Source organism: Adiantum capillus-veneris, chromosome 30, assembly GCF_014529385.1.
Source record: "Adiantum capillus-veneris isolate H3 chromosome 30, ASM1452938v2, whole genome shotgun sequence".
NCBI classification, from domain to species: Eukaryota; Viridiplantae; Streptophyta; class Polypodiopsida; order Polypodiales; family Pteridaceae; genus Adiantum; species Adiantum capillus-veneris.
In genome coordinates, this window is record NC_140960.1 from 55,957,699 (window position 1) to 55,972,529 (window position 14,831).

The 14,831-nt window shown below is 43.5% G+C and overlaps 1 protein-coding gene across 4 annotated transcripts in view; it reads left to right on the forward strand.

Annotated features, from left to right (window-relative positions):
* The first annotated feature begins 301 nt into the window (after nucleotides 1-301).
* The window catches only part of LOC147417996 (E3 ubiquitin protein ligase DRIP1-like), a 29,774-nt gene continuing 15,244 nt past the window's right edge, over nucleotides 302-14,831 (forward strand). Inside the window, exons 1-3 of one of the 4 annotated variants that reach the window (XM_086506655.1) lie at nucleotides 302-846; nucleotides 987-1,203; nucleotides 2,486-2,585. In XM_086506655.1, coding sequence (XP_086362781.1) covers nucleotides 1,089-1,203; nucleotides 2,486-2,585 — 215 coding nt within the window. In that variant the 5' untranslated portion in view covers nucleotides 302-846; nucleotides 987-1,088. Of the gene's footprint in view, nucleotides 1,204-1,680; nucleotides 2,239-2,485; nucleotides 2,586-14,831 lie in introns of all 4 variants that reach the window. The other 3 variants (XM_086506657.1, XM_086506656.1, XM_086506654.1) reach the window with 3 other exon arrangements.

Genomic DNA, 14,831 nt, shown 5'->3' on the forward strand with positions numbered 1-14,831 from the left:
ATCTACGCGAGTTCGAAACCTTCTCCGGAGCTTTTGGCTGGCACCCATACAAGAGTTCGAGCGGCATATGCAATTGATTCCGTCAATTGAAATAAGTGCGAGCCAGTAGGAGCCAGTAGTAGATATATTGCAATTGCAATTACCATAAAATGGACAACAATACGTTTGTAAATCATCATATTGATCGCAAAATTAGAAGTTACAAATTCTCTTGGCAGCTTGTGGGGCAAAGCACAGCTGGGAGACGAGGGACGTCGACCAACACGTGCATTAAAAAGAGGGAGAGGGAGAGAGAGAGGGGAGGGGTTTTCAACTTCTCCATGTAACGAGCCTGCATGCATTTGTGTTTTTTTGCGTATCAGTGGTGATGGGCTCTGCTCTGTGGTGATGATCTCGCACCGCATTCTCTGCTCCATCACTTGCCTCGCTCTCCCACAAGCACCACCCACCTAACGCCAACTCTCTCCTCTTGCGCCTCGTTTTGCGTTTCTGCGTTCCTGCACGCACCCACCCCCCCCCACCCCCTCCCACACACACACAGCCCACGCCACGCATCCCCCACGAGCACGCACTTCCACACCCGTAACAGAGACGCTCTTTCCTTAGCGGCCCTCCTGTCCCCCTCCCTTGATTCCTTGCGATGCAATCATGATGGATACCCACACCCTCGACGCGAGCTCGTTTTACAGAAACCACGCGGCTCAAACGCCCAAGCCTCCAGCTACGGCGCTTAGCTAACAATAACAGCGCAACCCCCCGGCCCCCCCTGCTCTGCTTCCCAGCTCTCCCTCTTTCGGAGAGCCACTCACGCCATAGCCGCGTTCCTCGTCGCTGATTGAGATCAAGGTAAGGAGCCATCGCAATCAGCATTATTTCCCAGTGTTTTGCGTAAGTTTTGGGCCCTCTTCAAGGTTTTCTGCGTCCCATGTCCCGTTCTCCTCAGAGACAAAGACGGGCATTGTAACCTCTTGCACTTGCACTCTCAGGGCACTTTGCGCCCGTATACAGCTTCCCTGTCAGAGCTTTCCGCCGCTCTCCAGCAGCTCGGTCCATATGAACTCTGTTTCATAACAAAGTGTACCAGCACAATGACATGCAATCAAGTAAAGGTTCCGAGGGCACCTATCATGGTGTGCTTGCAATGTCCTCTCTGCTGCAACTTGGTTCACGAGGCTACAACAATATCCGAGTGCCTCCATACTTGTAAGTGACATGTGTCCTCTAAGTGACACAGTATCTTGTGTTCCTTGTTTGATCTAGTTACATTTCATACTTATGTATTTCATCTTGAATTATGCATGCTCCAAATTGCTTCCAATTCCAATTGCAATTTTTCACAGACAGAAAAAGCTTTATTTAACATTTTTGCAGCCTTTTGTTCACATTTCTTCGTGCACAAAAGTCACAGGGCTTTGAGCAAGTTAACTGATCATTTTTTTTCTTTTATGACGCTATTGCTTAAGTTGTTCCCAGAATAAATTTGCATGCATATGTTGTTTCATTTGAACGTGGAAAACAACATGCCTTGGATGTGTTGTGAGAGATAATATTCATTCAGCTGTTTATTTATGAGTTCAGATTTGTTTCTCCCATGCCTTGGAAAGTCTGTAGGTTGAACTGATATTCTACATTTATAAAGTGTTGTTAGATATTGCTTATATTGATCACTTCGGATTCAAGTTTTGTTACTAGGAGATGGCTGACATGATTGAGGGACACATTTATCATTTGTAACGTGGAGCCCCTACGTTAGTATCAAATGGGTCATTAATGAAGCCCGCTTGACCGTCTCACAGTTTCTGGCTGCTATTTAGAGCATTCTTTTATGCGCTGAAAATTGCCAGCATTTTTTGACCTATGGAAGGCACAGCAGGGAACTTTCAAAGGAATTGACAGATTTTCAGGAGACTGGTGCATGTAGGGAAAAGCAGCAAGCCGGTTGTTGAGCAACCTAACAGGAGTTACTTGATATTAACGGCGCTTGTTTATGGGGACAGTGTTGAGAAGAAGCTCATGCTAGAGAAGTATAACTTGAAATGCTTTCTCTGATTGATTCTGTTTTGCAAATGCCTTATCTCGTAGTGAGGTTTTTTGTCAGCTCTTGTGAGGACTCCTTTCAATGGAAGAATTGCAGAAATAAATTGGCACACAGTTTACTCATCTTCATATAAAGATTTTACACTCTTTTGGCTATCAAATCACAAGACTCCCAGAGAAATACTGAGGTTTTTGACCAAGGTACTAACAGAGAATGAAGATTAATGATTATTTTTTATGTGTGACTTACGTTGGGAATCATCAGTATTAAAAATCATATTTTTCTGTGTTTAAATTTCTTCAAACTAATTACGTGTTTAGTTCAAATTAGAATCTGGAAAGCTGCAAACCATTTTACTTGCACTATTTCAGGGCTTTTCCTGTCCTGACCATTCACATTCTGCAGTTATCATGTTGGCTTTTTCTGATCAATATCTTTGCTTTGCAGTTTGCAGATCTTGCATATATCAACAACTTGGCGATGGTGAGAATGATTCGTGCCCAATTTGCAATGTCAGTCTTGGTTGCTCGCCTTTAGAGAAATTAAGGTATGGTGCAACCCATCGCCATTGTTGCATGTTTGGACACACACCCCTCCCCCCCTCCCCCCCCCCCATTTTCAAGTGTATGTTGTGTCTTTGTTTCTTTCCGTGTATGGTTCATGACTGGTCTCCCCTGCATCTCTAAAACCGTTGGTAGAAATTCAATGTGCAGATCTTTGTATTGAGGCATGTGTACATTGGACCATATGTTGATACCTAGTTACACCCTCTATTGGGCAATGCCAACGTTAGTGGGGATGTTGTCGTTTTTAGTCAATACAATGTGTGATGGAGCTATTGGTTATCATATGACTACCATAAGTGTATAACCTGCAATTTCCTGTAAGGGTGAATCAGGGCTTTTCCTGGATTCATCTTGGTCTATATGGTAGTGTCATTTTTAGCATAAAGTTGCAAATTGCTGGTCTCAGTTTGCCAGCCCCACATGCCTACCAAAAGTGAGTGTTAGTAGAAATTTCATACTTGAACATCTTGAGCTTGGCTCAAAATTCTGTTTGTTCAATGTTCTTGTTATGACCTGCATTGAGAACTTTAATAGAACATATCCTATAGCTTAACTTGAAATCCAAGTCTCATGGACCGCCGATATATGCATTATATTTCTGGCCTTAGTTTGTATGCCATTGCACACAGCTGCAATCGATTCACTTGTTCAAAAAGTTCGCTTACCAAGCTTTATAAAGTGGAGGTAAAAGCTGCAATCCTGATTACTGAAAGCTTATTTGAGTGCATAGAAACTGAGTGGAATTGGCCTTCTTGTTGATGTATCAAAATGAATGATTAGTGCTACAGGTGAGAACGTTAAGTCTAACACACCTTTCTCCTGTCTTGAAGCAGAAATAATACTTATAATATTGTCCTGTATCATGCTAATTGTCTCTCAATGCTCGAAATACCTGAACAGTACCAAAGCTACTATTTGTACTGCACAAAAACTTGGGGCTTTCCTATGTAATTTTTTCTTTCTGATTCAGCTTGTCTGTGGAGGCCCACTTTCTTTTCCAGGCTTCTCCACTTGTATTTGCTATCATTCAAAAGGTTTGAGGTAAAGACTTATTGGATATGGTCAAGGACATACCAATGAGAAGCAACTATATGGCTTGCACAAATAGCTTCAGGTTCAAACTTCAGCTAGTAATGAAGGCAAGGTGAGATCGACTCATGCATCAATCGGTAATGATTTATGAACTATTGTTAGTGGTATTGTAGAATATGTAGTGACGGAGAATTGAGGAACTCATAGCTATGGCTTATGGCCACTGGCATTGAGTTATTTAAATATTAGGTTCCTTTTGTTACAAAAATGCTTGAGCACAACCAAGCATCAAAAAATACTGACAAAAAGAGAGGTCAATACTAGTACTATTTTTTTGAGGAAATCACATTGGCAATACTAGCAGATGGTGTAAGCCAAAGTACGCGAGTGAGTAGGGCACTTTGCTAACCACATAGTTACAAGGGAACTATGTCACAAATTGATGACGTGGTAGTGCTACCCGGACACACACACACAGACGGCAGACAGATGATGTGGCAGATTGTAAGGCAGTTTGCTGACGTGGACGGATGTCCACTAATGGCGCTGACAGGCTGATGACATGGCAGAATTGTACGGAAAACGTGCTGACAGTCATGGCAAAATGGTAAGGAAATCCACCTTTTGCGCTGCTGATTTTTTATGGCAGCTTTTGGCTAAGTTGCTTTTGGAACAATTTAATTCTGAGTTTACTGCTTTTGGGGCTTTGCTTTTGGCATCCCTTATATCAGTAAATACGCCCCAAGGGTCTTGTTTCTCAAAGCATCTGGACGTAGAGTTTGAGAGCACGGGACCCCGATGGGAGTTGTACTTTGCTCAAGATTTAATAAAATAAAGAAATTCGGAAAGGGGCGCCAGGTTTTGGGGCCAATACCTTTGGGCACGGAACTACGCCTGGCCGTGTCGTCTCGGATTGAACTATGATTTAAAGTTGTGAATTATTGTTAGTGAATCTCTCTCTCTCTCTCTCTCTCTCTCTCTCTCTCTCTCTCTCTCTCGGGTTGCGACAGATTCTAGACTTGGGGTGCCCAAGCATGTTACAGTGGTATCAGAGCATCAGGCATGTGCTTTTCTCAAAGCATACCGGTCCTATCAAAGAGCAAACATGACACTTGGACAATTGTTATTGAAGAATCTTTGGGGTCTGACCCCGGACTTATTAGCCACCCCCACCCTTACTTCATCGTGCATCGGGGGCGCTCCCGTCTTCATCGCTCTGTCTTTCAGGGCATAAAGCCAAAAAGAATCCTCGATTACACATGGATTCAGAAAAGAATCAGACGACTCCATTTCCCATCTTTGAAGCGGGAGGCGGTACGGAAAATTCCTACGGATTAGCAAGGAACGAGTACAGGCCACCTCGACCTTCACCGCATGAACTCATGGAGATGCAATGTCAACAGCAGGTTGACGAGTGCGCAAAGCAGATGCTTCAGTTTGCCAAGGATCCACAGTTTTGCAAATTTTTGACCCGGCACCCGATGGATGAAATGCATACTCATTGGCAGAAAGCCATCGAGTCGCCAGTAAAATGGCAATAAAGAAACCTCCTGTCCCACGGATGTTTACTGAAGATGAACTTGAGGACATTATTGAAAAGCGAGTCAACCAACTATTTGGGTCAAAGGAGAAGCAATTGAAGAATCGTAACAAGGGAGTTGACTTTTCTAGTTACTCGGGCCAAAAATCCTTTGTTGAGAAAGCAAGAAAACAGAAGAAGTGTGTACACGAAGCATTGTCTAGCTCGTCCTCATCTTCTTCTGACTGCTCGGATAATCCTTTTCTGAGTGACGAGGATAGAACGGGCAAGCAACGACGAACGGACTATAAGTTTTATTAAAAAAGAAAGCACTTTTACAGAGCTAATCAGTATGATTTTCTCGATGACAACGGCAAGAAGGCCAATTAATTCAAAGAAGGTGGACAAGGAGTAAAGTTTGAAACCTTTTCAGGGTTTCGAGATGCTCCTAAGGCCTTAGCCTTTATTCAACAATTTGATATAGCATTTTCTGGAGGCCGATATACAGAGCACTTCAAGATTAGACGGGCAACATCCTTTTTGAACGGCAATGCACGGACATGGTGGTCCACTCTCTTGTTAAGGAAACAAGTGCCGACAAAGTGGTTGAAATTCAAAAAACTTTTTATTTCTTCATGGCTCACTCAAGAGTATGAACGAGATGTGAGAACCGATTGAAATCATCTTTGGATGATCAGGGGTGACACTTTGGATGATTATTGCGAAAGATTTTGGGATACTTTCTTTTCAACCTCTTCTTTCAAGAAGACAGTTTTAAGCATAGTCACAAGGGACTCGTTAGGGAACGGGGGACGCGGCTCATAAATTTTTTGTGTAAAAAAGAGGGCGGGACGGCAAGTGGGGACGGAAAAGTGGGGATGGGAAGCCCAAAAATGGGCGTCCCGTGTGACTATGGTTTTGAGGGACAGATTGAGGACTCCCCAAAGAAATTCGAGACTACTGCCTTGAGAAGAAGTCAAAGTCCATTCAACAATTGATGGGACATGCTAAGCGGGGATTCACTATACATTTGGGTAACTTGACTTATTCACCTGATGAACCTTTGACAAGTAGGAACAGACGACATACAGATACAGGATGTCGACTGACAGAAGATCAAAAAGATGAATATTTCAAAGGAGGAAAGTGTTGAATGTGGAGAACAAGGACATATTGCTGCACAGTGTCCCAACAAGGCACAAGAATGAGAATGACTGACAAAATGGAAATACAGCGGGACCAGGAGATACTCGTTCCAGAACAGATTTTCCAGAATAGATTTTAGATAGAACCTTATGGATGAATTAGCATTATTTTGTTGTATGAATTTATGGATTAAGACTTTGGAAAATAGGTCTTGAATTTCTTTTTGGATGAAACCAATGTTGTATGGAAGAACCTGTTATTTGTGAGCATATAACACGATTATGAATGAGATGATAATGATGGCTTTGGAGCAGTGATAGCTCTCGGATGAACTTGAATTGAAAAAGAGCGAGAAGATACTCGTTCAGGAACAGATATTGACTTTCCAAGACAGGAAAGAGAAAGGTAAAGTGAACGGTGATTCTTAGTCAAGAACCATCCGGCATTGAATGCAAAATTAACGGAGGAGGAGGACCTAGCAGATACTCCTCAGATTTGGAACTTTACCTCGACGCTTTTGGTCTAGTAGTGGCTATTCCAAGAGTTTCCACAAATCAGCGGGTTGAATCTGGTGCAAGCGGGACTGCACAAGAGGAGAGTTACTCCACTCCTTTGTCACAGATTACCTCGATGGAATAAAGTCATTGATTTTTCTTTGGGTTTCAGGGATACTGATGGGCTGATAGTATTGTGTTGAATGACTTTACGAGAGAAGTACTTGACTTGGGATCCCCAAAAAACCATTTCTTGCAGATGACAATGCTTGAGGCGGATGATTACTCGCACATGAGAGTGCTTGAGTCGAAAATCTCTATAGACTTGACCACAATATGGGATTAGTTAATCCGACATCAGTGAGGTTCGGGATGGATGTAGATGGGGTTACTAAATACATTGCTGGCAGTCATGGTCTGAGATTTGGAATAAATTTTTCTGTGATTGATTTGTCATGTGATGTTATGTGCAATGATGTAATAGTCGTCTTGGTATAAGTGCTAGATATGTCGTGTCTAGTGTGTGGGTACTAGTTAGTGTCTGCTAAAATAGTTTATGGCCTCTGTCTGTTTTGCAGGTGTAATCGAGGGCGATTACAATTCTTTCGAGAGCGGGGTGTCACAAATTGATGACGTGGCAATGCTACCCGGACATACACACGGTAGATAGATGACGTGGCTGTACGGTAGTCTGCTGACATGGACAGGCAGTTTGGACGTCTGCAAATTGCGTTGATAGGCTGATGACGTGGCAGAACTGCACGAAAAAGGCACTGGCAGTATGTTGACGTGTCAAAACTGTACGGAAATTGGCTTTTTGCGTTGCTGATTTTTTATGGCAGCTTTTGGATCAAGTTGCTTTTGGAACAATTTGCTTTTGAGTTTACTGCTTTTGGGGCTCTGCTTCTGGCATCCCTTGTATCAATAATAAGCCCCACGGGCCTCACTTCTCAGAGCATCTGGACGCAGAGTCTGAGAGCAGAGGACCCCGATGGGAGTTGTACTTTGCTCAAGATTTAATAAAATAAAGAAATAATACAAAAGGGGCGCTAGGTTTTGGGGCTAATACCTTTGGGCACGGAACTATGTCGAGCCGTGTGGTCTCGAATTGAACTGTGATTTAAAGTTGTGAATTATTTTCAGTGTATCTCCCTCTCTCTCGTCGTGAGAGATTCTAGATTGGGGGTGTCCAAGCCTGTTACAAACTCGCTTTTGGGTAGAGTTATAGGGAATGGCCATTTTTTGCTCCCCGTTTCTCGTTCCCACTCCAACTCCCATTCTGAATCCCCGTTCTGTGTTTCAGACATGAGTATCAGTAATAGCGAATAGCATTTCATGCCCATTGTTGTTCCCCGTTTTCCCTGTTCTGATTTCGCATTCCGGGTAACTTTTTGGGGCCTATTTGATTGGAAACTCCGTTTCCTGATGGAATGATTGTCCCATTGCTTGTTTCGTTCGTGTTGTATCTTCAAGAAGTTCCAAATGTTGCATACAAAATATTACTATGAAAAGCCATTTCCAATCCGTTCCTTTGAGAAGAGCAAGCTGGTTCCATTGTAGATGGCCTTTCCATTGCGTGTTGGAGCTTCTAAGACACGCGTAGACGTATTTGCTCCGCTCAAAATGATGCGAAACAGAAAATTACAGCCTGCTGTGTTTTTCTGCAGGTTTAGGGTTTTGTACCTAAACTACAAGTTAATGCCAGGGGAGCCTCGGGAAAGCCTTGGGTGCTTGTTCAAGACAATTTAGAGAGATTTCCCGCGAGGAATCTTGTCTAATTCAAAGGGAAAGTGACCCTGCAAGTGCGGGAGCTTGGGCTACCCACAAGAGTGATCGGCACGCGAATCGGACTGCAAAACAGATTTTTTTGGCAAGCTTAGGGTTTTGGCCAGTTTTGATGCCTACAGGTCTCAGGAGCTTCGGGGAAGCTAGGTCACCGAACATGCGTTTTGGTGCAAATTGGAAGCCAAAAACAGAGATTTCAGCGTGCTGTAATTTTTCGTCAGTTTTTGTAAAGTGCTAAAAGGTGCATGGAAAGTCGTTGTTTGCTTGGGATTTTGTCCGTGGAGATTTCTACTGTGTTCATGCTACCGAAGTCGGGTTAGAGTAGGGGTATTTCAGCCTTATAAAAAGGGGACAACTTGTAGAAGTTTATAGGTTTTTCTTGAGTGTAATAAGAATAAAGAAATACTGAAAGGGGCTCCAGTCTTTGGGGTCAACAGGGTGTCGCTGTCTACTTGGAAGCACTTTAGCTCCCAAGCCGTGTTTTCGTTTGAAGTGTTAAATTCCAATCACAGGTTTATTCGTGAAGTTTCTCTGTGTTGTAAAGTTTAAGTAATGAATCGGGTGAAAGCTAAAGTCTACCGCCCTATGGGACGGTTTCACAGAGTCTGAGAGCAGAGGACCCTCGGGAGTTGTACTATTTAGTGATCAGTAATAAAGAAATACGGAAAGAGTCTTTGGGGCCAATGCTTCTGGGTGTGGAACTCCGCCGTGCCGTGTTGACTCTCTCTCTCTCTCTTGCGTAAAGTTGAATGATTTTACTATTTTTGTTCGTGTGTTGCTATTGATTTCTCGCTTGGAGTGTCCAAGCTTGTAACAATGGTATCAGAGCTCGAAAAGATTCTTCTTCTACGGAGGATCCCATTCCTTCTATAGCACATATAGGAAAGAAGCTCAGTATCTTTGCCTCAGACTTATTAACCATTGTAACAAACTGGGACACCCCAAGTCAAGATTCTACCACGACACATCAGAGATTCACTTCAAAACAATTCACACTTCACAATTAAGTCGACACGGTCTGGCGTAGTTCCGTGCCTAGAGATATTGGCCCCAAAGACTGGCGCCCCTTTCGGTATTTCTTTTTGTATTAATCTGTGTTCAAAGTACAAACGATTGGGTAGGTGCTCACTCTTAGACTCTGCGTCTAGATGCTCTGAGAAGTGAGGCCCTGCCCACTTATTTATTGATACAAGGGATGCCCAAAAGCAGAGCCCCAAAAGCATTCAATTGAAAAGCTTCTCTCTCTAAAGCAATTATCCCCAAAAGTTGCTAATTCAGCCAGCGGATTTCCGTACGCAATGCCACGTGAGCAGCTCTGCAATTGTCGCCCACAAAATCCAAAAGATCCGTACAGTGGCCACGTCAGCCTGCCAGCGTATTGTGCGGGGGTCCGTACTGCTACCACATGTCAATGTGTGTCCGGGGTCTGTTGCCACGTCACCCATTTGTGACATACCCCCTCTTGAAAGCATTGTAATCGTCCTCGATTACGCGTGCAAAACAGACAGAGGCCATAAATTGTCTTAGCAGACACTGATTGTTAGTACCGACGCACTAGGAACAACACATCTAGCACATGTACCAATCGACAGTCACATCACAGGACATCAAGGACATCACTTGACATCACAAGACATCACATGACAAATCACATTCAAAATCATTCGAAATCTCATACCATGATTAATCGGCAATGTATTTAGCAATCGCATCTAGATCCAGTCGGGACCTCACAGATGCCCGATTAAGTAATCCATATTGCAATCATGTCTATAGAGATTTATGAGACCGAAATGCTGCAGTCGTTTCGTCTATCAGTTCTTGCACTCAAACAAGTCAAGTACAAATCAATCAGTATCATATTCATATTCGGGAATTCCAGTTTATAAAGTCATACAACAGAATAATATTAGCATAGCAGTATCCTTGAAACCCAAAGGGACATCAGTGACTCTATATCATAAATCTGTTGACAAAGGAGCGGAGTGACTCCCCTCTTGTGCAAACCCGTTGCACTAGATTCGCCCATGCTGAATTCAGGGTTCTATCGGAGTAGACTATGCTAAACCGAATGCTTCAAGGTAAAGTTCCACAATGTGAGGAGTATTTGCTAGGTCCTCCTCCTGCATCCACTCCGCATCCAATGCGGGATAGTTCTTGAATTTAACCAAGAACCGCCTTATCACTTTACCTTTTATCTTTCTATCTTTATGTGCCAGTATCTGTTCTGGAACGAGTATCTCCTCGCTGTCCTCCACTTCGGGTTGCTCATCTGGCTCCCCATCATCGGGCACATCGCCTTTAAAAGGCTTCAAGAGACTCACGTGAAAAGCATTGTGAATTCTCCAAGTATCGGGCAGCTTTAGTCTAAAGGAGACATCATTTATCTTTTCTTGTATCTGGAAAGGTCCATAGTATCTCATGCTAAGCTTTGGGAAAAGCCGCTCCTTTCCTTTTTCTTTCTCAGGCGTGCCTTCTCAAAACGTAAGAGCACCAACGATTCTCCTTTAATTTCAAATCGCGATGGTGTCGATTTGCTTCCTTTTTGTGTCTTTCTTGAGATTTCTCTAAAGCCTCCCGGACCTTGGCAAAAGCAGTGTCCAAGTCCCTCGTGTACTGGTCGCCTTCAAAAATCTTATCTTTCGTGCTTAGGAAGGATGGAACCTTCGTAGCACCTTCAATAATCTCAAATGGCGCCTTTCTCGTCGAAGAGTGGATCGTGTTATTGTAGGCAAATTCCACCAAAGGCAAAAACCTTTCCCATCGAGTACGATGGAATTTGCAATCTCAGATTGCCCATCTGTCTGCGGGTAGAAAGATGACGAGAACTGCAACCGTGTGCCAATGTTCTCCAAGTAGCCTTCCAAAACAAACTCGTGAATCAGGGATCTCTGTCAAAAACTATTGTCTTAGGCATGCCACGTAATCTGAATATCTGGGCAATGAACAATCTCGCTAAACGATCCGGCTTGACTGTTTTCTTCACTGGAATGAAATGAGCCTGCTTGCAAAATCTGTCAATAAGAGTCGAGATACCATCGTGCCCACTTTGGGAGATCAAAAATGAAATCCATAGCAATACTTTCCTAAGGGCGGGTGGGAATGAGTAAAGGCTGTAACATCCCTGTGCTTTATGCCTGTCAAACTTGACCTTTTGGCATACCAAGCAATTGCGTACAAAATCGTCCAAATCCTTCTTGAGTCTTGGCCAAAAGAAGTATCGCTCCACACCTTTCAAGGTGGTATCAATGCCGCGGTGACCCGTAAATGGTGGACAGTGGCATTCAGTTAGAACCTTTTCCCTCAACGGTTGTGTAACGCACAACATTGTTTTCTTCATCAAGTGGCCATCCCAAAAGAAATATCTTGCTACTACCTCCCCATTCTGTATTCGATTGAATACATGTGAAAAATCTAGATCTGTGGCGTACTGATCGACCATGTCCTCGAAGCTTCTATGAGGAATCACGGAAATAGCCAAGACTAACGGCTTCTGGGACAAAGCATCTGCCACCAAGTTCTTCTGTCCCTGTACATGGACAATTTGGAAGTGAAACTGTGACAAGATGTTAGCCCACCGCATCTGCTTTTCCGATAGCTGCTTCTGTAACAAGTAGCGTAAACTCTGATGATCAGTGAAGATCGTAAAATCAGCTCCGAGTAGGTAATGTCGCCACTGAATAAGAGCATGGATAACGGCCAAAAGCTCTTTCTCATAAATCTGTGCTGTCAATTCCGGCTTTGAAAACAATCGGCTCTCATAGGCAATGACATGGCCTCCTTGCATTAAGACTGCGCTGAGACTACGACCACAAGTATCACAATATACTTCGAATGACTTTTGCAAATCCGGCAAAGTCAAAACTGGTCGTGCAGTCAATTTCTCTTTCAAAGTCTGAAAGGCAGTCACCTTTGTGGGTCCCCACGAGAAAGGGACTCCTTTCTGTGTCAAGATATGCAAAGGGGAAGCAACCTCTGCAAACTTTCTAATGAACCGCCGGTAGTAAGAACATAAGCCCAAGAAGCTTCGAACTTCATGGACATTCTTCAAATCGGGTCAATCACGTATAGTGACAATCTTGGTCGGGTCCATCTGTACTCCTGCTACTGAGACGATGTGTCCCAAAAAGTGTATCTCTGATAAGAAAAATTCACTCTTCTTGGCATTGATCACCAACTTGTGATCTCGCAATGCCTGAAAGACTTGTAGCAAATGTTGTCTATGTTCTGCCTCAACCTTGGAGAAGACTATGATGTCATCAAAGAAAGTGCCAACAAAAGATCTGTAATCTGTGAAAATCATGTCCATCATTCGATTAAAAGTCGCTGGAGCATCGGGAAGGCCAAATGGCATCACCAAAAATTCATATAAACCGAAGCTCGTCCAAAAAGTTGTCTTGTAGACATCTCCCGACACAATTCGGTTATGATGATATCCGTTCTTCAAATCGATCCTGCTAAAACAAGAGGATCCTTGTAATTTGTCAAGAATATCATCGATCCTCGGAATCGGGAATCTGGAATCTGTTTTGAAGGCGATTTTATTGAGAGCTCTATAATCAATGCACATTCTCCAAGATCCGTCTTTCTTTAAAACCAACAACACTGGAGAGCAGTAAGGTAAAGTACTCGGTTGGATAAGACCCTTTTCCAAGAGGTCTTTTACTTGGTTCATAATCTCTTCATTCTGGGCTCGGCTCACACGATAAGGTGGCCGGTTCGGTGGCGTGCTTCCAGGTATCAGATCAATAGTATGATCCTCAGGACGAGTTGGTGGCAACTCGCCTGGCAGGCCCTCTAAAAAGCAATCAGCATGAGTGTGGAGAAAATCTTGGCGTTCTTTATCAAGTTCAGACATATTTGTCCTATGTTCATCATTCAAGTCTTTCAAAAAGATCGAGTAAACAAACAGATTGGATTTCATTAATTTCGAAACGGCCGATTCCGATACAATAGGGACAGACTCGCCCTTCAATTTCACATCAAGTACAATTTTTCAACCCTTCTCATTTGTCAATGTCGCTTTCTTCGCCCGATAATCAACCACGGCGTTGTTCTTATGGTACCAAGGGACTCCAAGGAGGACATCACAACCTTCCAAGGGCTATATGTAGAAGTCCTCGTGCCTCAAATACCGTTGACAATGCAACTGAAGTTTGCCAATGACAAGTGTAATGGCCACGTCCCGTCTGGGTGCCGCTAGAACTACCTCTCCTTGTGGCCCCATCTGATCGGGTGCAATCTCGCGCCGCCAATTCTGGTGAAATGAAGTTGGCCTTGGCTCCTCCATCAAAGAAAATCAAGGCTTCTTGATCTTTCACTTTGCCTCAAGCTCGATAAAGTTCTTACTTTCAACAATCGTGCTTGGGTCAGTACCCATGCAATCTGGAACCAATCCTGCTTTCATCTTGCCTTTTCGTCCACGTTCCTCAGCTGCTCTCGAATTCTCTGGCTTGTCTTCATTCTGTTCTTGTTGTGCCTTTTTAGGACACTTCGCGGAGACGTGCCCACGTTCCCCTCATCCGAAACACTTCCCCTCTTTGATGTAGTTGGCCCTCTCTCGAAGAGTGAGTCGAGGTCGTGAATCCTTGTCTTTCTTTTCTTGGGAACTCTTTCTCTTTCTACTTTCATTATTAGAAGTTTGTTGGGTTCTCTGAGTCAAGATCTCATCAGTGGGGTAAGTCAGATTGCCCGAGTGTATGGCAAAACACCGTTTTGCATGACCCATCAATTCTTGAATAGAATTGACTTTTGTTCTAAGCAGTAGTCTCGGATCTCCGTAGGAAGTCCTCAGCAAAACCGCTCAATCTGTTCTTTAAACGAGACCTTCTTAAATGAAGAAGCTGGTAGAAAAGAGCTCCAAAATCTCTCGCAGTAAGCGTCCAGATAATCTCCCTTGGTCATTCGAAGATGATTCCAAGCAGCTCGTATATCTCGTTGGTACTCTCGAGTCGGCCAAGAAGAAATAAAAAGCCTTTTGAATTTCAATCATTTACTAGATCTTTCTTCTTAATAGAAGGGTGGACCACCATGTTCGAGCATCTCACCACGTTCGAGCATCTCCCTGGTCCACCATGTTCGAGCATCTCCCTTGGAGAAAGATGTAGCCCTCTGAATCTTAAAGTGCTCTGAGTAATGCCCTCTAGAGAAAGCTATGTCAAACTGCTGAAGGCCAAAGCCCTCGGAGCATCTCGAAATCCAAAAAAAGAGTCAAACTTAATTGACTGTCCACCTTCTTTGAATTATCTTAC